The sequence below is a fragment of the Parasteatoda tepidariorum genome, chromosome 5 (genome assembly GCF_982258835.1).
Source record: "Parasteatoda tepidariorum strain Cologne lab strain chromosome 5, Ptep-v5.0, whole genome shotgun sequence".
In the NCBI taxonomy this organism is placed as follows: Eukaryota; Metazoa; Arthropoda; class Arachnida; order Araneae; family Theridiidae; genus Parasteatoda; species Parasteatoda tepidariorum.
In genome coordinates this window covers 42,990,741-43,017,766 of record NC_141759.1, presented here as the reverse complement: position 1 = coordinate 43,017,766, position 27,026 = coordinate 42,990,741, and the positions used below count along the sequence as shown (strand labels likewise).

Below are 27,026 nucleotides of genomic sequence, written 5' to 3'. Positions count from 1 at the left end.
GACAATATATAAGTTTGAGTAATAGCTATAAACAATTTATTTGGTACTACGCAAACGGCTTTTAATTTCATTTTAATGGCAAAATTTTATTGTTTGACAAAATTTTATTTTTGTCAATTAAGACATGCTTTGAACTTTTGCTTATCAAAACAGAAAATTATGCTTGACATATTCAGTGAAAGGTGTCAGGTTTCAAATTGATTGAGTCCGTGAGAGACGATTACTGTCAAATCAACGACACGATAGTCTGTGATTGATGCGATTTTTCTCTTTTGAGTATGGCATCATATTCCTACCACTTTTTGAAACAATGCTTAGATGCATGAAATAGATAAAACTTTCAGTTTACAGGGGTATTGAAAAATCCCATAAGAGTAATAAAGATTGAATATAGCTGCATAAAAATTACTATAAAAATGGATAGCGTAAACTTAATGACAGAACAAGTCTTAACAACTCTTTCATCGAAAAAAAAATTTTGTACTATTAATTGTCGTTTTCACAATAAATCTTGTTATGTGAATAAAGATATTCCACTTAAAACATTGTTTGTGGCTCAATACTCTCCTGTATTTTAGAATTTTCTGATTTATCGGTTTAAGAGTTTCGTAAATTTAGCGATTTCAATGTAATTATCTCATTATTCATAATTTTCAAACATTTTTATGCTCTGGTAGTTTTTTACTATCTTAGAATTTATGGGGAACTACGCAACAATTTAACTCGATATTTGTTTTCAGGTTTATTATTTTTTTTTAATGATTTTACGATTTAAAGAAAAATCTTATTTTTCATAATCATAACATACGAAGTTCTTCGAGCAATAATCTTTATTCTTCCTATAAATTTTTTTCCAGAGTATTTAATGCTCTATTTGTCCGTATATTACATTTCTCATTTTAAAATATGCTTACTAGCTTAAACGGCATGCATTAAGTCATCTTTGACATGATAGCCCAGGTTTAAGCTTTACAGAGAAGCTTCTTAAAGGGCAACCTATTATCAGAAGTCTAAAAATTCTTCGACCACAATCTTGGTTAACTTTTTGTCAATCATGACCGACTAGTAGGTCATGAGTCATGACCCAAAGATTCGAAAATTGAATTCAATTGAATCGAGACAGCGAAATTTTGGCCTTGTGAAGAGCTTTGAAACAAAGTATTCGTTGTTGGAATTTTCGTTCATTCGTCCAACATGAGAGGATTAGTTCATTCCTTAATAGTTTTAGCATTTGCTCCTTATTTGTTCTCTAATTTTTTGAACAAAAATCTCTTTCGCTTTAGGTCATTTTCTATAAATTTCTTTTTACTTAGTCATTTTACTTAGGTCATTTTTCAATAGGTTTCTTCTGAAAACATTTCTTTAAAAAAATGCAATTTCGTATTCTTAAGCCTTAGTTGCAAGACCCAGTTTTCGAAACATACTCTCGGTCCGGCTCGGTTATGAGAGTTTTATAAGAAACTTTGTTTTTATAAGAGAAAACGGGCCCTTAGCCCCAAAAGGGAAATCCAAAAAACATTTTGCTGGGAAATGAAATATGATTTTGGATTTCAGAAAAAATGTTGATTTTGGGTTTAAAAGAGCTCCTTAAAATCAGGTCCGACATCAAATTCATAAGGGCCGATTTTCAAAAGTTTGAGTCGATCATTAGATGGTATTTTATGTAGTACAGACATGCTTTTAGAGTCATTTACAGTTAATTCTGCATGATTTACAGCTATTTCTAAAGCGGAAAATGCTTTTCTTTAAAGTAGGACGTTTCTAGTAGCAATACCAAAATCATCGGCGTAAGCTAAAACCTTATTTGTAAAGTTTATGAATTCATTATTTGAATCGTGAACAGTCTCTCCCAGAGCTATTCACAATAGTCTCTTCTTGGGCTGATAAAGTAGTTATTGGAGTAAGAAGAATTTTATAAAAGACAACTGCTTATCTAACAGATGTATTTCTAAATCATATGTAGTGGTGAGAAAAACAAATATTTTTGAAACATTAAAAAAAGAACATTAATGTTGCTATCGCAAAGAAAAACTTTCCTCAACGACTAAGATATGGCCACAATACCATGTGATTGCTGAAATAGATTTTCAAAACAATCAATAAGTGGTAACAAAATGCTAAAGTAGCAAAGAATAAATTTATTTGATTACCTTTAGGAGCGCTTTTACTAATGCAGCATTAGGTAACAAACATAAATTAAGACGCACTAGACTATCGTGTGTTTCTTGATAAAAAGCTATCAAAGAGACTTCTGCGAGGAAAAATTAATTAAGTGAGCTTATGTTGCTTTATCTCCATTGCGAATATCGAGTGATTCTAACATAATAAAAATTTATGATAGAGGCTAATCGATAAGAAAAAGGTCTTCGTCTCAAACTTTTGAGATTGATTTTACCGGAGAAAAAGCCAATGCTTTTTCATCGAATTTCGACTTCCCCCTCCCCCCCCCCCCAGTGTCGACCAGATGAGGTCAAAGAAATCGAAAAGCAAATATAGGCAGAGAGACAAGAGGGACGATGGAAAAGAAAATGTTTGAGGAATGAGAAGCGAAGTGAAATGATCGATGAGAAATCCATCTGCCGTTGCCGAAGTGTCTATACTGAATCATGCATGAAGGTTTCTGCAGTTCTTTCAGTAGGAATGATGGAGTTTTGTCTCTCCACTCACTTAAAAGTGAATCTCTTCCCTTTTTGCTTTGGCAACATTCTCACCAAATTGCCAGAAAGAAAATTAAAGATTTACAGTTTGAATAAATCGAAAGCGGCTCATTTTGTATTGATAAATGCTTTTACATTTTCGGCTTTGTTATGGAAATTTTTTTGAGAAGATGGTAGGATTTTTTTTATAGTTTTTGCTGATAAATGTATTGATAAGTTGAGATGTTTTTTTTAACTAGTAAATGAAACTTTTTTTAAGTTTGAAATACAAAACAGTGAAACAAAAAAATTCATTTGTAGCTCATTTCCGACCCCGCATTGCTATATGATTTCGAGTCGTCAGGATGCACTCTACCCCTCTCAGGAGTTCTAGATAGTGGTCGTAAATAGAGGTGGTCTCTTCCGGAGGTTCAATCATTTATTTAAAATAAAATGATGATGAATGGTTTGAGTATTTTATTCTTGATTATGATGCATAATTTACAACCCTCTCTTGTGATTTCGTGTTTTTTATATGACTTTTCCTTCTTTTTGTGAGTCTGCTTTGTTTTCTCACTTCAGATCTGCTTTTTAAAGCACTCTTAAGATAGATAAGTAATGTAAGCGAACTAGACGCATGATGTAGGTGATTGAGGTAAAAAAAATGTGAGTAACATTATTAAATCGGCGGGGAAAATAAAATGAAAGGGAGCCTTTTGATTCCGAAAATTTTTCCAAAGGGCATCAGGAGGTTGGATAAAAAAAAAAAATACGCGAACTCCCAACGATTTATAAAGTAACTGCCATAAAGGTAATCTTCAAACAGTAAAGTCTTTAGAACTCGTTATACAAGTAGACTATTCAAACTACTTAAAAAGTGAATCAGTTGGAGCTCGAGCCAACTTCTTCCAGTAATTTCGAGAAAGAAACAAACATGTCACACCTCAATAAATATACACCGAGCCGTGATGGGGCAGGGGATAGAGTGCTCGCAATCAGTGTTCGGAAAACAGTGGTGAGTGGTTGGTCTGAATTCAGCTCTGGGCTCGAAACAGATCACAGTGCAGAGACAAAATATCCTCAGTAATAGACGGATCTTGAGATAGAATCTCCTTGCTGTAAGACTAACTTTAAAAGTTTTCCTCTCCATGTAACGCAGTAGGTGAGTTCATTGAAAAGTCCTCCACGAAAGGTATTTCGCCCCAATACTTGATTCAGTAGTTGCCTTCTGGGTTGGTTTTAAAATCACAAGGCCACGGAGTTGAACATTGTTAGTCGTATTCTCAGAATTGGGTCGCCTGTTCAAAATATCGGTTATAAAATAAAATAAATATAAATGTATAAAATATAAATGTATACCCAGAGCTGCGGAAGCTCATGGCATCAAACGCTCGTCTCCTACTAAGGTACGAATTCCAGCGATGACTGGTCGCTACAAAATCTACTCTCTGATCGCATCGACCACAGCGCTGGCAAAAAAATATCACCAGTGGTATACGGTTGTCTTCTGGATTGGGTTCAAAGGGAGTTGAACTTTGATAATCTTGAACTCAAAATTTAACAAGCTGTTCAACGCCAGTTATGATATTAAATATTAAAGAAAATATGACCAGGTCTGACATATAGTCTGAATACGGTTATCTTGTTACTTCAGAAGATGGAAAGTCTAATAAGTATAGCTAGTAGTAATAAGGGAATAGGGTTAGTAATAAGGGAATCATATCGTTGAAACAGATGTAATTGTAATAGAGTTTGCAAACGTGAAAATATGACTCACGCTCTCGAAGTCGTCCTTATTGTCGATGTGTTGGGCAATGAACATGGCATTGTGGATTGCTCGTTCAATCTGCCGGGGTAGCCGCTTCTCCACAATACCCGGGCTCGATTCCAGGTCATGGATTACCAGCTCCTCCGACAATCTTCGTCCTGTGCTGTTTACCACTTGTTCCTTCATGTAACCTAAGAAATATAATATCAATCTCTGAATGAAACACACTGAAGTTATGACTATGTACTCATTAGGGAAGTAATATGGCGATTGTAATAATTATATTTAAACAAAATTCTGTAAATGAATAAAATATTAGGTTACTTCTTTTCCTCTGTTTAACGATTTGTTGACAGGACTGATATAAATCTTCTTCTCATGTCTCTGTACGCAATGAAATGTGTGCGCGTGTGTCTCTGCACCGTAGTGATAAGAATCATATCATTAACAAATTTATAACAAACAGATCTTTGTTTAATGCTTCCTACACTATTTACCACTTATATAATTTTGTACATTATTATATCAACTTGTAATCAGAGGATTGCTTGTTTTAGACATTATAAATACGTTTTCATCTTGATTTAACAATATTTTCAACTAGTTTTCAAATCGAGACAGAAAAATTCAAATGTCTTTATAATTATCGCTCTTTGAACGCAAACTACAGGAAAATTATACTTTGATTAAATATGAAAACGTATTTCAACTCTTTAACAGTGGAGTTTGTTTAAACTATTAAAATAAGGTCGCAACTAATAAGACAGAACACACACACACACTGCACCATTTCCATCTAACACATAGAGACCATTTAAATAAAGTGGTTATTGTTGTTGTTGTTAATTTACGTCGCACTAGAGCTTCACAATGGGCTATTGGCGACGGTCTGGGAAACATCCCGGAGGATGATCCGAAGACATGCCATCACAATTTTGATCCTCTGCGGAGGGGATGGCACCCCCGCTTCGGTAGCCCGACGACCTGCGCGCGAAATAAAGTGGTTAATAAAGATTAAAGTGTAAAGATTTTAACATTGCAGCAGGTAATTTATGGTGCCAGAGAGGTACCCTCGAGTGGAAATGTAGTTGCTTTATATTTATGCCATGCAATTTTAAAAATTTAGTCTTATTTCATGATGCATATAAAATAAATGAAGATGTATTCAATCGATTTCAAATCTTAATTGAACATTACTGTTGTTTAAGAAATTCTTAAGACTTGCATTATTTCTAAACAGTAATAATTGTGACAATCATACTATAACGAAAAATATATTTTAGAAACTAAACAGAATGCTCACAAGCTTTCTTTGAAATTTATTGATTTTTTACTTAAGAAAAATAAAGATACATTTGTAAATATATTACAAATATAAGTTTCTTTTTGCATAGGTTAATAAATTTGTACTTTGCTTCATCAGGCTAATTATCTATTTTATATGTCCTAGTTTATTCCCGTCCTTGGTAGTCACTGTATCAGACCTATTCTGTGGAGCTAAACCATACAAAATACGACAACAATAAGATAAGGATAATTAATCTCCTGAAGCAAGAAACATCTGGTGCCGTTAACGACTTTGATGGGAGTATATAGAAGATAAGTTTGGAAATCAATCATCAAGTTTGAGTGCTTCATGTACTTTCTCAAAAAATCTGAAAGTTTCCACAGAGGTCTCCATAGGTAGTCTCATTCAACTAGTACTCAACGTGTTAAGCAAACTAAAGCATTTTCCTTAGCAACAAAAAGCTAGATAGAGTGCTAGTAATTATCCACAACTTTCTACTTTTTTTAGTGGTAGGAAAATTCATGTTTTAAAGTAAGATTCTTTTTTTTCTGGTGAATTCCTTTTAAAATTATTTTTTACACCATCACATGTAAATTGTTAAAAAGTTCAGATAAAACATCCCTGAGATCCAATTAGCTGATGGTGAGACTTCGAAAATCGCTCATGGGCTGCAATAGAGGCACAACTCAAAAAATCATGTTTTGAGATAAGTGGGTTTAAAGTTTTTGTTGCTAAGGAAAATGCTTAAGAAATGCTTTAGTTTGCTTAACACGTTGAGCACCGCGTCAGCCATCGGTGCCTGACGCTGAAATTACATTTAGGCAGCGTCTGCCACCGCTTGCTGACACTGACCTTTCACATAGGCCGCGAAAAATAGCTGGCTGACAGATACAGAACTATAAAATTTACACTCTTTTATGGAATTGAAGAAAATTTATTCAAAATTTACTTAATTATTGTGATTCTTGGTTTAATGAATTCAATTTAATAGATATTTATCCACCACTATTTTTAAACAATTCGTAGGTATATATAATTCACTACTTTTTTCAGACATATCATGCTAAACCTTTTACAAACAAGCAAAATCTGTCTATATTTGCAAATTTAATTTGCAGTTATTTATCGTGTGGCCTGACGAGCAAGCAATGTAAAATTAGACTGGCATTCAACATGTTAAGAAATGCTTTAGTTTGCTTAAACGAAGATTACCTTCAAGTTGAATTATGAGTTGTGCTAGCATTGCTGCTGAAAAGAATGTGTATTTTCATATTTACACCTGTTCTTAGTCCAAAATGCGTGTTTTTCAAATTGTGCCACTATTGCAGCCCATTAGCGAAATGTTGACAAAATCAACCAAAATTCAGAAAGCTTCAGGTTTTGACAGCGTGTCAACTACTCCGTAAAAATCAAAAAGCTTATTGGTTAGCAGCCCAGCTTCTGTTAAGAAATTAGCATACGAAACTATATATATATATTTGATTTATTAATAAGTAGTGGTTAGACAGAACGTGAGAAAACTCTAAGTAGGTTTAAGAAATATTTTTGTTACAATTAATGTTTCTTATTTTTAGACGCTTTTGCATATAACTAATTAATTTTTTCCTTTTTAAGTAGTTTTATGAGACAATCATTAACCCTCTTAGGGCCAATGTCATGAAGACTGTTCAATTTATTTTTGACGATAGTATAATGAATTAAAATTGTATTTGATTTTTTTAAACTTAATCAACGAATACTCTTATTCATATTTTATTAACTACATTAAACAAACTGAGTCATTTAATTAAAAAATTGAATTCCTCATTTTATAGAAAAGCCATTCACTACAGGACAGCTAAGTTTAACACATTTCAAGAACTTATAGTCATTACAGCCATATATAACCTTGGCGTTTGCTTCTTTTGAGTGGATATTATCTTTATTCTCTAAAAGCACTAAAATCGTCAGTTTTCTGCGAGCAATCTACTGTCCACATTTCTTCGAATTACATGTTATATCGACTGGAAAGTTTTGTCCGAGAATGACTTCCTCCTCTTCTTTATACAAGAAAGAGAAAGGCTCCTTTATTAAAAAGAAGTAGTAGGGCATTTATCCTTAACACGTTCACGCCGGGTGTTGCGCCTGAAAGCGGGACGGATAAGAGAAAATACTGGTAGAAGACCTATTTCAATATTAGATAATATTCGAGAGGAGTTAATCTATTCTCAACAATAGCAATTCACTGTAAGAAGAGGCAATTCAATATAAAAATTGCCTCCGCTAAAAACAATTGGTAGTTATGGATTTTCATTATTCCTGGAAAAAAACTAAAAAATGAAATTTATTTGTTACCAGTTTTTACTCCGGTGCGCCGCCAGATGAGACAATCTAGCGTGACCCACCGGTGGGTCACCCCGGCATGAACGTGTTAAATGTATACTATAGATATCAGATGTAGTGCTTTCGTTGCAAGTTGGAATATGCAAGCACATGCTCTTTTGTCAGAGATGCTAACTGCTCCGGGCACGCCAAATTAATTAAAAAAACGGTAAATAACTACAAAATAAATTTTGCCAATATCTGACAACTTTTGCTTTCTTTTTAAAAGGTATAGCATGACATAAGTATTACAAAGTGGTGAATTATATAAGCCTAGGAATTATTTAGAAATAGTGGTGGCTAAAAATCTACTAAATTGAACTTATTAAACCAGGAATCACAATTGATTAGCTACCACTTTAAAATATAAATTTGCTGTCCGGAGCAAGTTGGCATCTCTGTTTTGTTTCATATATGCTTTGTCTCTAGCTAGAATATTACCATTGAGTTAAGGGGTAAATACCATACCACCTTCTTTTACAAGACAACCTTTAGCATTACTGTAAAACGAGGCTTGTACTTCCGCGGAAAGAACATTGTTGTAGATTTAATAACCACAATATTTTATGAATTTTAGAAATTATTTAAAAATATTGTACTATGTAGTTTAAATGATTTGGTGTTGAGATTAGTTCAAGCAGCATATTAAAGTATTCAGAGTGCAAGAGGTCAAAATAATATAGTGTTTTTTAAAAAATTTGTAATATTTTTTACAAAAGTTTAAAATTGCCATTAGCTTCACTTCACTTGTCAAATGGAGATGTATACTTGAGCCAAACATGGCCTTTGTCCATTCATTATGTCCATAATAGTGTCCGTAAAGTAGATAAATTACATAAAAGTTTAATTTGAGAGAGGAGAGCATAAATCCGGCTGTTTATTACGTATATAATATTTTTTAAATGACAATTTAATATTTGTAACGGACAATATGAACTTCAAATCGATTGCAGGCTTCTAACAAAGTTATGACAAAGAGTAAAATCCAACCTTCTGCAAGTGATGGTGCCGGGGCGGTTCCCTTATTGTCGTCGGTCTCAATCTTGTACTGGGGCGGCCTCATGAGAAGAATTCGGGGCAGCAGGCGGATGAAGATTCTCCTCACCCAGGGCGCCATTCGGTGGGTCGAAGGAGACCGGAAATGGACATTGAGAACAGCGATCGTCACGATCACGGATACAGTTACAAGGATCATCGTGAACACGAGGTATTTGCCTGAAAATAAAACATTCTTAAATGTTAGCATTAAGAAATCGTCCTACAAAACTTATGCTGTAACTTAGTTTCCAATAGTCTATGAGAAATCTAATTTTGAAAAAGTCGTATTTTTAAAATTTGATTTCTGAGGAACTATTTGACCGATTTTGCTCATATTTTGTATTTTGCCATGAAAAACTTTGGATTGCTCTCCTGATAAAACTATTGCAACCCTATTTCTCAGATTGCGGTTACCCCCTATATTTTAGGGGTCCGAAATCCGAATCCGTCGAAAAAAGGGTATGAAGGGTGGGTGATGTTACTTTTCAGCGATTTCCTGGAACGGATTAAACACTCTAAAGAACAAATTAATTTTTAACAATAGATTATTTTGTTTCATGAAAATCATAGGTTACCAACCTTTTTTTAGCTCATTGTTCACTTTGAAAAGAAAAGTTCCTTAACAAAGTTTATTAAACAATTAAAAAAAACTTTTTAAAATTCTTCAAAATTTTTGATATGATACACTTTAAATCATATCGTAATTTTATAGAAGAAAACTTCTGCTGGTGATGAATAAATTTAAATTTGTTACTTATATATATATATATATATATATATATATATATATATATATATATATACTTTGTTCTTCTGTCTTACCTGTTGTTAATTTGTCATCGACTGTATTGGTTCTTTGACCTATATTAACTTGGGACCTCCGTTTACCTATGACCTTTTAATGTTTTCTTATGTTCACTTCTGGTACATGTTTTTTTTAATGGTTCACTTTATGTTTTACTGTTCTTGAATACATCAACAGTTTATACTTTGTGTCATTTATTAACCTGTCACAATGTTAATGATCGCTTTGATTTAGCGACCCAACTTACTCTGTATTATTACTCGTTTCAATCCTATATACTGCCTGCACATGATGCATTGTATGCCATACTGTACTTTCCTGCGATGTGTTGTAAAATTTTTCATTTGTGTCTTTGGCTCACTATAAGGGAGGTCCCGTCGGCTTCGGCACTATAAGGCGGGACTCTCGGAGCATTTTAATTATTTTACTGCTGTTGCCATCAGACTCTGTAATGTTTTCGTACTTTTGCACTTTTTGTATTTTATGTACTTTTCTGTTTTTCTTGATTTTAATAAAGATTTACCCGTATGCCCTAAATTAGGGCAGGTCGGGGTAAATATTTCATATATATATATATATATATATATATATATATATATATATATATATATATATATATATATAACTTTTTATTAAAATACTCCTCATGTAAAAACTATAAATGTTTGCAATGAATTCGATATATATCTTTCATTCAATGTATCATTTTTCAATCTAAATAAGCTATCAAATACAAGCAGTTTAAATATTAAACTACATATTTTTATAGGTCTATGAAAAATAATGAATATAATTTGATAAAACTGATCTTACAGTGTTTCTAGTACATGTAGTAATAGTACTAACATATTTTACAATCAATTCAGACAGTTGTTATTAATAAGATAATAGAACGTAATTCGAAGTCTATCAAATAAGAGCGCCGAAGAAAGTTTAAATATTACCTAAAATCTCATTAAAGATAGAAAATATGATTAATAACAGTTCTTCAGGTGAAATTGTACCCCATGTTTATATCCAAGTCGTCAAATATAAATAGTTTTAATTTCATAAGAATATTGCAATCAATCCAGTACACTATTACAATCCCCTTCAACATAACGCGAATATTAAAATTGCAAAATATAAAATTAAGAATAGTTGAATTTGAAATCACTATTCATCACTGTTTATTTTATATGCAGTTTCCATTAAAGCTACAAAAATGAGTATACGCTTATCTCTATATGTTAAAAATTATTCAATTATGATGAATTTTTCTGTTAACCCTTTCGCGCCGACTGTCACAAATACGTGACAGCAAAAAACCGTATCAATCAGGGTAAGAAGATAAAACTGGTAATCAAAGTATTTCTTTAGCATTTTATTTGTAGGCGGAGTTATAATTTTTTGATTTATTTAATTCACCATTACTTTGTTCAAAATAAAACTATTTAGTTATACTTTGAATTAACATTGATTATATATATGATTAAACTAACAATAATTAAAATAAAAGCAAAGTAAGTCTGTCAAATTAGTAACGACTACATTTAAGTTACCGTTTTTTATTTAATTGCAACTTGATTCTGATTTTGTACGAATGCTTTTCTGAATCACCCGTCCCCAAAGGGTTAATGAAATTGATCATGACCAGTCATCGCTGGGATTCGAACCAGGATAACCTCATAGGGCGGTAAGCTCCTTATCCCCTGAGCCACCAAAGTTCCCTCTATGATATTTGTACGGAATCTGTAATGAAATCTTCATTCAATAATTTCGATTCTAAAAACAAGAACCTTCTTTAGGGTCTAAACTAAGCTGAATCAGTGTCCTCAAAAAATAAAAAAAAAAACCCAATAAAATTTCTGAACAGATATTTGAAAGCATACTGCATTACTTCTCAATTTTAGTATTCTGGGAACAGAAATCTCACGCAGAGATTCTCTAACAGAAATAGTTTTTATTTTTAAAAAAAATAATTGGCAAGATAAAGAGATGAGTTTTCGCATCACCTCCACACGGTTTCTTATAAGTAGTCTGCGCAGATTATTTAAAAAGCGAACCACTTGTGCGCATGAACCCAAATTCTATTTTAAAAGTACTTGAGAGAAATTTATCATATATATTGGAGAATTGAATCTGTAGTGGTTGATAAGTAAATAAAACAAACCAATTATATTCATTAATTAAAAAATTTTTAGACATATATTTGCTACCACTTTTCTAATTTTTAATAGATTTCATATTAAATGGTTCTTTCACTAATTGGGTTAACTTCACAATGGTCTGATCGGACTACCTACAAAAAACCGTGTGGAGTCTTTCAGTTATAGGTGCTGTTGGTTTTCGGGATATTCCTTATCAATTTTTTCTACCACCATTTCAGTTTTCTGATGTTGCTGATTAGATTAGTTTAGACGCAAAATAGTGCTGTGTTTAGACACTAAAGAAGGTTCTTGTTTATCGAATCGAGACTATACCATGTTCATTTCTGTACCTTTATTTGTCCGTTAATCATGTTGTTTTACTATATTTGCATAACAAAATAATCAGAAAATTACTTCAAAGGGAAATACTTTCACTTAAAGTTCAAAATGGTTGGGAAACTAACTCAACCAAGAATTTTTCCCTCGTGTAATTCGTAGAAAATTGCATACTGTATAAAAATTAATGTAAAAACTGTCTAGTACATATATTTAAAAAAAAAGAATGGCAACTTTATATGATTGACGAGTAAATCGATTGAAAATTTCCGAACGCCTGTATTTGATAACAAAAAGGATGACAAGCTAGTAGATGTATAACATGCCTTGTGGGTTGACCAGAAGATTGAAGTATTCCTTTTACCTCTTGAATCGTATGAAAAAAAAACTTTTTTCATTTATTAAATCTAGAATTTTGTTTTTAAACACTTTAAAACCTGATGCACTTAGAAAAAATTTTGCATTCCCTTTATTTTTTCTGGTATAAATAGATAAATAGAAAACGTAAAAAGTGTTAAAAAGGTTATTACAATTTGAAAATTAATCTAATAGATTAAAGATAATCCTTGTGCACCAGAATGCATTTCTAAATTTTAGATATAGTTTAATCTTTGTAATGGATATTTTTAATACAAAAATAGTTTCTTTTAAAAAACAAATTTTTTATAAAATTTAAATCAGTTTTAAAGTGAATATATTACCACCATGCACATATTGGGTTAATTTATAACCGCACAATTATGCTGGCAAGCTCTTACAGTTGTACAATCATGCAGATAAGTTTAACTCTGACCTCATAGTAGATTAGGCCTAAACTTAAGATGGAAAAGAGAAGGGAAAAAATGGTTTAAAACCATTTTATATTGATTGCTGGTTTTCGAATGGAGTAAAATAAACTCTTCTTCCTCATCATTATCACGACAGCCCGTGGTAGACACTGACTTTCTCTAAAGCATTTTTCAATGCATTTCTCTTTATTGCGAAAAAATAATCTCTTTCTATTATAATTATAAACTATTCATCGCTATTTACAGAGCTGCCAACGTTTTTTGGAAAAACTTCTACTAGTAGTAGTTAAGTTTATGTTTTAGTGTGTGATTCTTTGTTGTGTAAATTTGATTAAAAGTTATTTTCCACACCACTACATGCAAATTGATTCAAATGTTCATATGAAACGTCACTTTGTTCCAGCTATCTTATGGTGAGGCTTTTAAAACGTTGGCAAAATTACAAAAAAGTTCTGAAAGGTTTAGTTATTCCTTGTTAGTTATAGCAAATAAGGATATCATAGCCTTATTGGTTATAGCTAGTAAGGAATAAAAAATTTAGATTTAGTTATAGCTTAAGTCACTCCATGAAATATTTTTCAAAGAGCATAGTAGTTGGCGGCCCCGCTATTTAATTTTCTCCAATACAAAACAGGCCTATGTAATACATGTTGTAATTTGTAAGAAATAGTAGTACTCCTCCCAAAAACAGGCTTGAAGGAAATGATTTTTTTAACAGATTTTGCTGCTTTTCGCTTTGATCAGCCAACTTTCTGCCCCTGCAGGGAAATTTTCTTCTACTGGTAGCTACACTTATGTTTTAATACATGATTCTTTGTTCTATAATTTTGATTTAAAGTTACTTTCCACGCCACTACATGTAAACGATTCAAAATGTTTAAAGAAACTGAATATTTATTTTTTCCTTTTTAGTGATGAAACTTTTAAAATGTTGGCAAAATTACCAAAAATTCTGAAAACATTAGTTTTAAATTATCTACCACTCTAAGAAATGTTTTGAGAAAATCGCAGTAGTTGGCAGCCTTGCTTATGTAAGCTATCATCCCTGTAGCAGATACATCTACAGAACTATTAACTTATCCATATTGTTGTCGGAGAGTTTTCCTCAAATACTTAAAGTGGTTGCGAAATTTAAGTTTTAAAATGATTTTGTTTACGAGGCATTTAAATGATTTGAACATTTATGCATATATTTGATAAACATTCAGTCATGAATATTTCACTAAAATTTCAACCATTCTCTTATTCAGTTTTGCTTCTGTGAAACTGGATATTAAGTGATGTTTTATTATACTACACACAGCTTTTGAAAAGGACCTTTTTTCATTTTATCAAATGGCAGGAAATGAGCTTTATTCTTCGCCTTAGAAGATGCCGGAATTGTTACTCATTTTACGTTACCCAGTGGGCACCTGTGAACCAAAGTCACGGAGGCAAGTAACATTACCCACGCCACACTGTCACAAACCCGTTCATAGGGTGGGCCACATTCACACATCACACACAACAGAGGACAACACATAAAGAGAAACACCCATGCCCAGAGCGGGATATGAACCCGCAGCCATTGGCTTCGCAGTCAGGCGCGCTAACCGCTCGGGCACCTGGCTGGCTTGTAAATTACCTAGAGAGCAAAATTTCAGAAAAAAATTAAGATTCCAATGGGATAAAAAAAAATTAAAATTTATAATACATTCGTTTATAAAGAATTAAGTTAAAATAACAAATGCGTTGGCGTAATATCGAATTAAAAATTGCTTTTTTAAATTCTACGTAATGAAAACATCATTTAGTTTAGAGACACCACAGCTTTTATTCCAGGGTTAAAATCAACGCTCTTTGCAAAATGCTTTTAACGTCGTTAATTAAACTATTTTTCATTAAACAAATATTATTATTCTCAGAAAAGTAGTTTAAAACTTTTTATGTTAATCGAAGGTATTTTCATGAAAGCTAATACAAACAATCTACAGGGAGTTATGATTTAAGTAATTTAAATTTTATACTTGTTGCAATTTATCTAAACCTAAGGCATAACTGGGAATATTGTAGTTATTAATGAGTTAAGTACCTTTTTCCCCCTCAAGATTTTAGATAAATACTCATCTATACTAGAAAGATGATTATGAGGAAGTAAAAATTCTACGCTAATTTGATTAAAAACTAAGCGAAACTGCGTTTTTAATCGACTGAAAAGCCATTTTTTTACTGTTGAAGGAAATTTGCTGAATACTCAAAATCCATTTTTGTGAAGCATCATTCAGTTTTTGAAATTGCTTCATTTTTCATTCAACATTCCTTCAAGGCGAATTCGTTGAGAGGTTATTTTTCTCAAAAATGTTTGGAATTTTCATTCAATGAGATTTTGTGGAATAATAAAATGTTTATTAGAATCATTTAGAGGAGAGTATGAATAAATTATTGACTTCCTTTCGTTGAGCAAGCGAGTATTCGCCATTAACTTAACTTGTAGATGAACGTTTTCAGTTTATTGGTATTTTATATTCATATGACCTCTTTATGTAGATTAATTCGAACTAAATGCTTCATCGTTAATAATTTTAAATGCTATATTTTTTTTTCTTTTTAAAATTATCATTGACCCTTTAGCCACGAAAATTCGTTTTAAATACCTTCTTTCAAAGTTTCTATTAAAGTAAATACGTGCTTTTCAACAGATATGAAATATGTTTGAAAGTACGAAATGTACAGTGAAACGTTTTCATTATTTATTCGAAATGTTTTAGGGCGAGCATTTTGTTTGATAAATGAAATTTAATTTTGCCATATTAAATGCCATTTCAGAGTTAAAGCAGAACTTTAGTTTATTAAAGTGTAAAACTAATACTAGGGTTATTCGATTCGTCATTTTAGAACTAATTTAAATGAGTGACTCCATTACAAATCGGTATACCTGCCAACTTTTAAACACTTCAAAAAAGCTTTTACTTAGTGGTAGCGAAATTAACTTTAAAATGACATTGTAAGCCTACTTTTCATTTATATTTAATCCACAACACGATGCACTTAACGATTTAAATTTTGGATACGGAGTACCTAGTCCGGGGACTATTCATCGAAATTGATTAAGAATAAGAGAAGAGGGTGAAAAGGGCTGAAAAGATTACATAAGTAAATTAACGATTAGATAATCATAAATATGATAAGATAATAAAAATATATACAAAACAAATACAAAACGTATATATACAAAACAAATCTGGGATTGAGGAATAACTATATACAATATTTATAATATATACAAATTACTTAACGATTTAAATTTGAATTGAGGAAGACTACGATGTACCAGTCCGAGGAGCGGACAAATCCACACTTCTGCAAGAGATAGAGCTCTTGGGGGACCGAATTAATGGCAGTAAGTGCAGACCAGTGTGAGAGAAGTAGCAAAAGTGGTAGCAGACTATAGTTTATATTTATAGTCTTCCTTCTAACTCGGTTAAAGTTAAGGATAAAAATAATGGATAGAATACTCTCGAGTTAAGGATCACAAAATAGTAATTTCTTATCTCTGGAAGCATTTATATCTTACTCTAGTCCTAGTGTTTAGATTTTATTGGGCACCTGGGCCGCGAAGCAGCCCCTATCCCATTCATCAGGAATTTTTGAACAGTTTTGGTTGAGCAATGAGGTAAGCAGGCAATGGAGTTGCTTTTATGAATGTTTCAAGCTCTTTGCTTGAATAACTAAAAAGGAATCAAAAATAAATTGAGCAGCTTGCTCTAAACTGTGTTTGTTTGATTTTGGAGTTGTTCAGAATTGTATCAGCATGAGTAAACGTTATTTTCAGAAAGGTTGATGAAAATATATCTTACTCAACGATGCGTGGTAGATGTGTATGTTTAAATTACAATTATGTAATGGCAATCAAAATAATTTTAAACCAATTTTTCAATTTTATTAGAATAAGAATCAAGTATGAATACATTAATATGGCTACCAGATAAATTCTGAAAATAAAATCTTCCTGATCATCCGAAAGAGTTACCAGGCATGGATCATATTTTTTAATAATTTAACTATGATCAATTACAAAACTGTCAACAATTTCATCTGTTCAATAAATGGGTTTGAAAATAAATTAAGCATTGTAAATCATAATTATGCATTAACAACTACCTATTTCGTTAAAAAAAACGTTAGTAAAAGTTTGTACTTTATTCTATCTGGTTATAGTAGTGCTTAGCTGTGATTTGTCGTAATAATTACAGAAAATGCCGTTTTCTATTAACCCGTTTTGTCCCGAATATATATATTGAAATGATACAAAAAGTGGTTTTATGGAAAAAGTGATGAAATATATTATCGAAATTAATTGTTTTTTCTATAGTTAGAGCATTCAAAAAGTCTTTGATAGATCAAAAAGTACTTGCTCCTTATAATTCTTCATCTAATCAGAAAACTAAATCATTGTGGTATCTGGGAATCTTTTAATTCCCCCAGATAAATGAAAATACTGAAAAAAGTTTCCCACCACAATGAATGTCTTTGAAAAAAGGAACTGTCCTAAATATATGACGCTGGGCGTTAACCGGTTAATCTATTAATAAACAACCATAAAAAGTTTCATTTAAATGAAAAATGTACTAATATATTTCTGTTTATAGCAACTTCCTTATATAAACTATCAGTGTTTGGCTTATGTTACTTATCACTTGACGAAATGCATTGAGCGAGGTCTTTTGCATATATGTATATAGTTAATATATTGTAGCAGACAGAACTGTTTTGTTTCCATAAAATAAATCCAAATGAAACACTTGTGTTACCACTGTTTTTATATTTAAAAAAAAGAACTACTAACTTTTAAGAGACGGCAGACATGCTTCCATGTTCTGATTTGTGAAAAACTGTTCTGTACTGGTACAAAAATTTATGTTTTAATGCATGATTCTCGTGTTAAAAAATTTGGTAAAATGCTGCTTGGTTCACCAAAAAATTAAATAATTAGTTTTTATAACATGTCATTTCCAGAGATACCATCTTGCTCCGCTTTGCAAAAAATTATTTTCTAGTGGTAACGAAATTTTAGTTTAGTAGTTTTTATTTTGAGTAATTTGTCCACTACTATTTATCGAAAATTCAAAGTATAATTTTAAATGGAATTTTATTGCAGTGGTGACACTTAGTGGGAGTAATTATTCTTATTCTACAAGTTTCATTATTTAATTCGCTACCAGTTTATTAAAACTTTTGCACAAAGCACAGCAGTTGGAATCCCTGCATTTTACTCCCCAATTTCGAGAGGAGAATCTTTAATTGCACGGGCTTATTTAAATAAAATTATGCAAGATTTAGTTTTCAATTCTCAATTACTTTAATAGATCTTTTGTCGAAAGCCGAGCAGTTGAAATCTCTGAGGACGCCAAACACAAATGAGTTCATGAATAAACAAACATTCTTTTATATTAATATATGCCGTCTTTTGTAATCAAAGTTCAATATTCTTATCATCACAAAGAGAATAAATTATCTAGAGAAAGAAATACACTCACCAAGAAGAGGCATTGCCAAAGAGGTAGACGGAATTATTTCCGATAACACCAAGAAGAAGAAAGTCAGCGACAGTAGGATGGACACAGATAAAGACACCTGACAATAAAGACTGCACATTAAAATGATCAAATCATTCAGTGACTTTTTTCTGATTCAACTTTTTGGCAATGAGGTTCTTAATAAACTGGTAAATGCCATATTTTTCCTACGTATTTTTAATTCCGTTTTTTAGTTTTTGATTTACTTTTTTATCAGAATATATTTGAGTAAAATGTAGTTAACATTCAGTGATACATTAAGGCTTTGCCGTCGAATTGAATCACGACACTCTAATAATTCATTGACTCTGCAGTCGCACTTAGTGGCACTACAGTTATATTTAGTGACGCTGCAATTGCAACACATAACCCATGAAATTTAAACATCTATTTCGTGATTTTGGAGGTAAATTCTTATCTTTTTCATTTTATTTTATTTTTCTATTCTAAAGGTCTCTAGAACAACCATATGTCCATGTTCTTAAGTTCTGATTAAAGTTTTATAAATGCTATATTTTTTTTTAAACTTCTGTTTTGGTACATAGCCACTGGAAAAAATAATTTTCAGAAACATCAAATGTTGGAGGGTATGCCAGAGTGTATTTTATAACCTTTTGTACTACAGGGTCTTTCAACGTTTAAAAAAATGGTTGTTACCACTTAATGTTCATAGGACTACTTCACACACTTATAATACATCATCTCGAGGCCACTAATTTAAGTCGTTACTAAATATTAACACTAGGTTTACGGACCTTTCTTATATACCTATCTCTACGAACACGCGTCTGTTTGACGCATGAACGAATACATATAACAGCACTTATAGAGATACCAACTTGCTCCGGACAGCAAATATATATTTTAAAGTGGTTGTTTATCAATTGTAATTCTTGGTTTTATAAATTGAATTCAGTAGATTTTTATCCGCCACTATTTCTAAATAATTCGTAGGCTCATATAATTTACCACTTTAAATATGTAAACTTCGCTTAGTAGTTATTTACCGTTTTTTTAAATTATTTTGGCGTGTCTTGAGCAGTTGGCATCTCTGCACTTAGAGAGCAATGTAATTGTGGTAGTTAAACTGTTAGACATTATATAGACGGTTTGACGAAAAAAAGAATCACCTCTCAAGTGCAAAGGGTTCAAGATCTGTGTTGTTCCCCCTCCTTTCGAGAAATGCTCATGGACATTAGGCACAAATTTAAAATTACAGTAACAAAAAGAAGTTCACAGCATGATTAAAAATAAGAATGCAATGAAGTAGTCAAACCTTTTCGCCAGAATCTGAGGGAAGATAGAAGACCAGGACGGACAAGCCGGATATTCCGACACACGGTATAATAAGATTAACAGTGTAGAAGAGGGTCTTCCTCCTCAGTGTGATGTTGAAAGTGATGTCCGGGTAAGGTTCTACGCAGCAGGAGTAATGCCGGACCCTTCGATGGGCCGGAACAGCCATAATATCCCATTCTACACTCAGGTAAAATTCACTGAGATCCATTCCAATGGGCACGGTATCATTATCTGGGATCTCTTCCAAATGTTTAAGATCTACCTACAGGAAGAAAAAAATAATTTATCAAATAAATGCTTGTGTATATTTTCTCTGGCAAGGGTATACTTAACACTAGATTGCCTAAGGAAGTCATTTTGACAGCTTGTAATTTCAATTCGAAAAACAATGGTGTATATAATGACACAATTGCTTAGAACTTTGTACAACATATAATTTTTTTTATTGTTAATATTTACTAATAACTTATTATATAACTGTAAATAATATAAAAATTAATTTTAACACGTTCACGCCGGGTGTTGAGCCTGAAAGCGGGACGGAAAAGAGAAAATACTGGTAGATGAACTATTTCAATATTAGATAATATTCGGGAGGAGTTAATCTAATCTCAACAATTCACTGTAAGGCAATTTATCACGGCGAACAAGCAATTCAATATAAAAATTGCATCCGTTAAAAACAATGGGTAGTTATGGATTTTTATTATTCCCGGAAAAAAACTAAAAAATGAAATTTATTTGTTACCAGTTTTTACTCCGGTGCTCCACCCGATGAGACAATCTAGCGTGACCCACCGGTGGGTCACCCCGGCGTGAACGTGCTAAACAAATTTCTTCACAATCCAGTCATTTTGACTGCTTTTGGGAAATATAGGTATATACAGGGTGTCTCAGTTAAGCGTTTCAGAACTTCTAAGAGGGGTAGGGGGCATCCTGATGACTCGAAATCATATAGCAATGTGGGGTCGGAAATGCTTTCCTGAAGCGGTGACGTACACAGAAGCACCATAAAGAAAAGAGACCGTAAGTGAAAAATCGCTATAATAATACATTGAAAAAATTATATAGCCTCCTCGGTCACCCGACCTATCATGTCTTTATTTCTGGAGTCATATGAAAACACTGGTTTATGACACCCCTGTTGATAATGCTGATTGCAAGAATCGCAGCCTGCGAGATATGCCTGGAGTATTACAGAATGTTCGAATGTTCATGCGCCGGAGATGTGAGGTGTACAGTCCGCAAAAAAAAAAAACGAATCACCCTGAATAACTTTCGTTCTAATGATCGGATTTTCACGAACTAAGTGTCAATCTTAATGGTTCCTGGGGATGACCTCAAATATGCTAATTAATTAGTGCTAACTATTAATTAAGTTACGAAATCAGACACAAAAACGTACTTTCTCTGAATAAACATGCATTTTTTTTTACATATTTGGATTTCTTATCTTCAAAATATAGGGGGTAGCCGCAATCTGGGAAATGTGGTCCCCATAGTTTGGTCAGGAGAGCGATTCAAAGTTCGTACCCCTTAATGTTAATTTCGCTTTTTGCGTTTTCAGTCATATTTTCAAAACTAATGAAGCAATTAAAAAAAAATTGCACCCACTCATAAAACTCATTTACCCAAAGCTAATTTCATGCAAAAAATAATTTTTAATAATTATTTATTATTTTTTATTATTTAATTAAAGTGAGGATGAAAAAATATTGAATTATAAGGTATGAATTTTTTTATACCATATTAATCTACATATTTTTCAATTGAAAAATCTAAAGTTTTAACTGTTTTTATTTATTAGAAGCTGAGAAAAATTAAAATTAATTATTTTTAAAAAAATAATTTGGCGACAATAAAGAAATAACTGATTGGGGCGATTAATATTAAAATGTGATAAACTTAGGAGGAACTTGACTTCGCGCGCGTAGCGTAAAATTTCATTCATATTTTTTTCGCTAATAATCGTTTGCTCTAATCTTTTTCTTTTTATTTCTTTCACACTATAAAATACGATGTTTCTTTTTTAGTCATTTAATAATTTATTTGCAATTTAGTAAAGAATTTTGAATAAAAAACACTTTATTCAACAAATGTCTAATTTTAAAAAAGCGTGCCTCTGATATAATACACCAGATTGTGCTTATTTAATGTGATTATTTTTTATTTTTCTTATTTTGTTTCTCAATAACTGATACAATTTCAATAATATACATACGTATGCATAGATTTGGAATAATATATTTATCAATTTCTTGAATATATATTTTATAAATATTAATAAAAATACGTAGTCAACATTTTCAAACATCTCTCACAACATCGCAAATTTCTCAACATCTTATAGGGTAAACTAAACAATGAAGGAACACTTAAGCTTAGCTTGCCTTTAAAAAAAATTCATAAAAATTTCAAAATTTGTAATTTTAGCTAAATGATGGTGTCGACATATTTGTTATTAAATGCAAATTATGTAAAAAAAAGTTAGATAACTTACATAATATTGTTTTAAGCTTTTGGTGGTTTAAATAATAAGTAGTAAGATGACCAAGTGAAGGAACAGTTCTTACCAGTGAATAAACACTAAATTTTCCAGTGAATGAACACTTAATTTTGAGAATGTTTGATGCTCGTTAGGAATCCATAGGCCACACAAATGTATAAAAAAAACAATATTTTTCTTGGAATTACGACGTATAACCATAGTTAATGTTGAAAATATAACTTTTTTTTTCAGTCATGGAATGGAAAGTAAAATATGTTTGAATACATAATTTTAAAAAAACGTTTTTCATTTTTTTCTCACAGTTTAATAGTCCGTTCTAAATTATGAATGTTTATCATTGTGTAATCCGATGATGTTTTTATTATTATTATAATTCGATCATTTTTTGTTTACTCTTTTCCCCATATTTTTTAAGCTTTTTTTTTTTAAAAATCTTTTTAAGTATTTTCTCTTCGTCAAGAGTAATTTATTTCTTTTTCTTTTGATTTAACCTTCCTCTTTTTTCCAAATTTTGGGCCAATGTAAATGTATCTCCGAAATTTCTTTTGATTTTCCAGTTCCATTTCCAGAATTCCTCACTGGATAATAAATGAGAAAAAGGAGTCTCGAAGTTTGAGTAAAACCCATCTCTCAATGACTTATATCTAGTAGTTACTTATAAACCCAATTGTTTTTGCAACTAACAATGCCTCAAGAGGACTTATCTCAAAATCAGTTTTCAAGATACTTTCATTATTAATGTTAGTTGTCTCAGCTTCAGAGCCAAAATTTGATTATGCAATTGTTCTTTTTGAAATAAATTCTTCAATATTGAAGAAAGCACAGGCTATTGGACATTTGGGAGATTAAACTTTTCTGTCAATGTTCCTTTAAAAATTTGCAACATAACTTGTGAGATTTCCTTCTCAAGCTTCTGAAGAAATAGCGCATCGTTACTCTCAAAGCATGTGTTTTGTTGATAAGTTGTCTTGCTCATTAACTCTTGGTGTCTGTTTTGCATGCATTTGTTACAGTCAACGTTTTCTACATCGAATGGAAAAATATCGCATTTCATAAAAGCATTTTAACTTCATCAGCTGATGCCTCAAATCTTATTTAAAAATGGATGTAAAATTTTCTAGACATATTGTTTTACAATTCTTTTGTTTTCAAGATCTAACGGGAGATTTCCATGAATTAGGTAGAAAACTAAACCAGAAAATTTGTTTTGAGGAACAAAACTTGCTCAGTATCAAATTGATATGAGATTTATACCTATCCAGAAGAAGCAAAATATGGAATTTGGTTGCATTTTTAATTAGCCATGGATAGAAACATTTGCAATACATTTGTAAAATGTTGCTGCGGTCATCGTTTCATTTCACGAATAGCTTTTTCCAATGAAATATGTAGCAGGGACTGATTCTGTAATATCTCAATGAATTCTTCTGTAAGGAAAAACTACCAATGGAGGTACTTTTTCTTTCCTAGGTACTTTAGAATATAAATCCTTATAATTTTTAGGGCCGAAGATTTTTCCCGTTTAAGGGCAGTATTCAACTCTTTTTTCATTCGCATTGTAAATACAATCACTTTATAAAAGGAAGCCAGATCTACTTCCCTCCTAAAGATTCTTCTGAAGTTCTTAAAACCAATATTTCGAATATTATTCTCTAAGGGAAGTTCTGCCTTTTGAAATTATCTTCACATTGCACTGAGTTATCGGTGGATGTCGCCTTAAAAAAAACTTCATCCATTTTTCACCTAGATAATTGTCTTTAAATGGATTTTTTCTACCAGTTCCCGTTAGGACATTAAAGACGGCAATAAGATAATAATTTAGCTAATTATTGGCACAAAATCCTGCAAGGAAATTTTCCATTCAAGCTTTTATTATTATATTTAGTTGTTATATTTAGTTAATAAACATAGTTTATTAAGGTGTCTAAGGTATGATGTAATAACTAATCACTACATTTATAAAGATAAATAATAAATTAATTATTAGTATAATTCTTTAAATAAATTTAACAATTAAATTGGCATATTTAAATGAAATTGTTATAGGAACTATTCATACAACATTTAACTGAATTTTAGGAGTCCTCTATTTCGCTGAACTACTAATTATCCATGTAAAATCATATTTCACACATACTATTCATTCAATGGGAAATCTATTCTCAGTGAAGGAACATGCCTGTTCCTTCACTGGTTAGAAGTCGTTTTTTTTAATTTTAACATAATATATAAATGCATTAAATCATGTAGCTTGAATAATTTATTTTAAGTAAATTATTTAATAATTTTAAGCAAATAAGGGTGTAAAATTAAACTCGATCGAAATACTCCGAAAGTATACCCTGAAATATATGTAGAATATACTTTGGAATCGATATATAAAAAATACCTTTTCAAACAACTTCGAGTAGGACGGAAACGCTAACTTGTTTAAAAAAGTTGTCCTTGTAACTATTTAATTTCGATTCCTGGTACTAGGGGACATTCCATTTTCACATTCGACTTTTGAAATTTCAATTGTAAACGGAATTTTCTTATGACCTTAAATTAAAATGTTAAGGCTTGCAGCAAAAAAAAATTTTTTTTTTTTACTGCATTGATTTTTTTACAAAGTAGTGAATTATTATTTTTTCAATCTAAGAACCTGTGCCTATAACATATGTAAAACTTATTTTAATATCGAGTGAAATAATTTAATATGTTGTGTAACTAAATGGATAATCCCAAGAAAATGAATCGAAAATATAAAAACTTCATTGATTTAAAAAAATAATAGATGATAATAAAAATAGACATGTTTTGAGCGTCTAATAATAAAAGTCACAAGTTATCCAAGCCTGACAAGTTTTGAGAATCTGCGATTATATTTGAAATCTCGAAACATGTCGACTTTTATTTTCCTCTTCATATGTTTTGAAGCCATTTGAGTTTTTATCGTCAATTATACTGCTTTACATTTGGATCTTGATCATTATTTTGATAAGGATTTTACACTCGTTAAAGTAAACATATGCATTTTAATATTTTATCAGGATTCATGTGGTCTTTAAAAACGTAAGAACATCAATATTGTAAAAGTTATATTTAACTTAAAAATTAACATTTTGACACCAGATATTTTGAGTTAGTGAAATTAAATATTTTATCTTTTAAGTTTTTGCGCCCCCATTTCAGTATCTTAAGGATCTTACGAGCTCTGTTTAAAAAGAGAGCATCAGATATATATAAGAAAACAAAAATAACCATAGTAGCAGTATTTGGTGGTAAATGTAGCTTATCGTAAATGAAGAATATGCTGTGCGACATTTTATGGTGAATTTGCGAACGTATAAGTTTCAGAATGTATCGAAACATGAGGATGCTATTTGCTAATCATCTTTATCCAAAGAAAACGATGTAACCTAAATATCTAGTAGAATGAAGCGATTTTTTAAACAATGAATCCTACAATATGCAACATATTATTTCAATATCTTATTCTTAAACATAACATATTTCAATCTTTTTAAAATGCCACTAAACATTCAGCAATTTCTTGAGTTATAGAAAAAAGAAATATCGTAAATTATAGAAAACCTTGTGAATGTGCATTAGAATTATTATGCAATCTACATTTTATTTTTCAAGCACTTTTTTTTCCTTCAAACTTTCTTGCCTAGAAGACTCGATTAAAGCTGTAAAAATGATTATCCCTAAAATTTTGTATATAGCTATAATAAGTTATGTTCATTTGATTTTAGTATAAAATCCTCGAATAAATATAGTAAAAACAGTGTAATCTAAATAATATCAGATAAAAAGTTCATGTATTTAAATTCTAAAAACTATCATAAATAATTTATAAATCGATTCAAATTTACTTTTCAAAGGAGATTAAAAAAAAAAATTTTTTTTCTTCCTTTTTGGACAGAAATCCCCTAAAAAAATTGTTTATTGCCAAGAAACTTCGAGATATTTTCTATTAACAATAAATTAAACCTCTCCGAGCAATCACTGAACATTATTTCAATTTTTTTACTATCAAAGCTTGGTTGCGTAGCAACCTAGTAAAACTAAGCACTCCTCTTTTGAATTAGTCAATGGGTTATCTTAAAATATTTATTTGCGCAGGCTACTTTTTTTGGCGGTTCTCTGGACTATCGCCAAATATATAAACCTTTATTACGGCCCAATTTACCACCCAATTTTTTAAAAATTTTGTCTACCCCCCCTAATTCAAGTGTCTAGATTCCAAATATGTAAAAAAAAAATACATGTTTTTTCAGAGAAAGTACGTTTTTGTGTCTGATTTCGTAACTTAATTAATAGTTAGCACTAATTAATTAACATATTTGAGGTCACCCCCAGAAACCATTAAGATTGACACTTAGTTCGTGAAAATCTGATCATTAGAACGAAAGTTATTCAGGGTGATTCGTTTTTTTTTTTGCGGACTGTACATTGTAGCCAGTGGCAGAAACTTCGAACACTTACTCTGGCCCATGTACCATATAATTTTTTCAATGTACAATTAT

The 27,026-nt window shown here is 31.3% G+C and overlaps 1 protein-coding gene across 1 annotated transcript in view; it reads right to left on the bottom strand.

Annotated features, from left to right (window-relative positions):
- The window catches only part of LOC107441899 (acetylcholine receptor subunit alpha-like 1), a 118,309-nt gene that overhangs the window by 3,296 nt on the left and 87,987 nt on the right, over window positions 1-27,026 (bottom strand). Inside the window, exons 5-8 of the mRNA XM_071184889.1 lie at window positions 19,981-20,265; window positions 18,666-18,762; window positions 9,044-9,268; window positions 4,414-4,595 (exon numbers count right to left, since the gene is read on the bottom strand). Coding sequence (XP_071040990.1) covers window positions 4,414-4,595; window positions 9,044-9,268; window positions 18,666-18,762; window positions 19,981-20,265 — 789 coding nt within the window. The remainder of the gene's footprint in view (window positions 1-4,413; window positions 4,596-9,043; window positions 9,269-18,665; window positions 18,763-19,980; window positions 20,266-27,026) is intronic.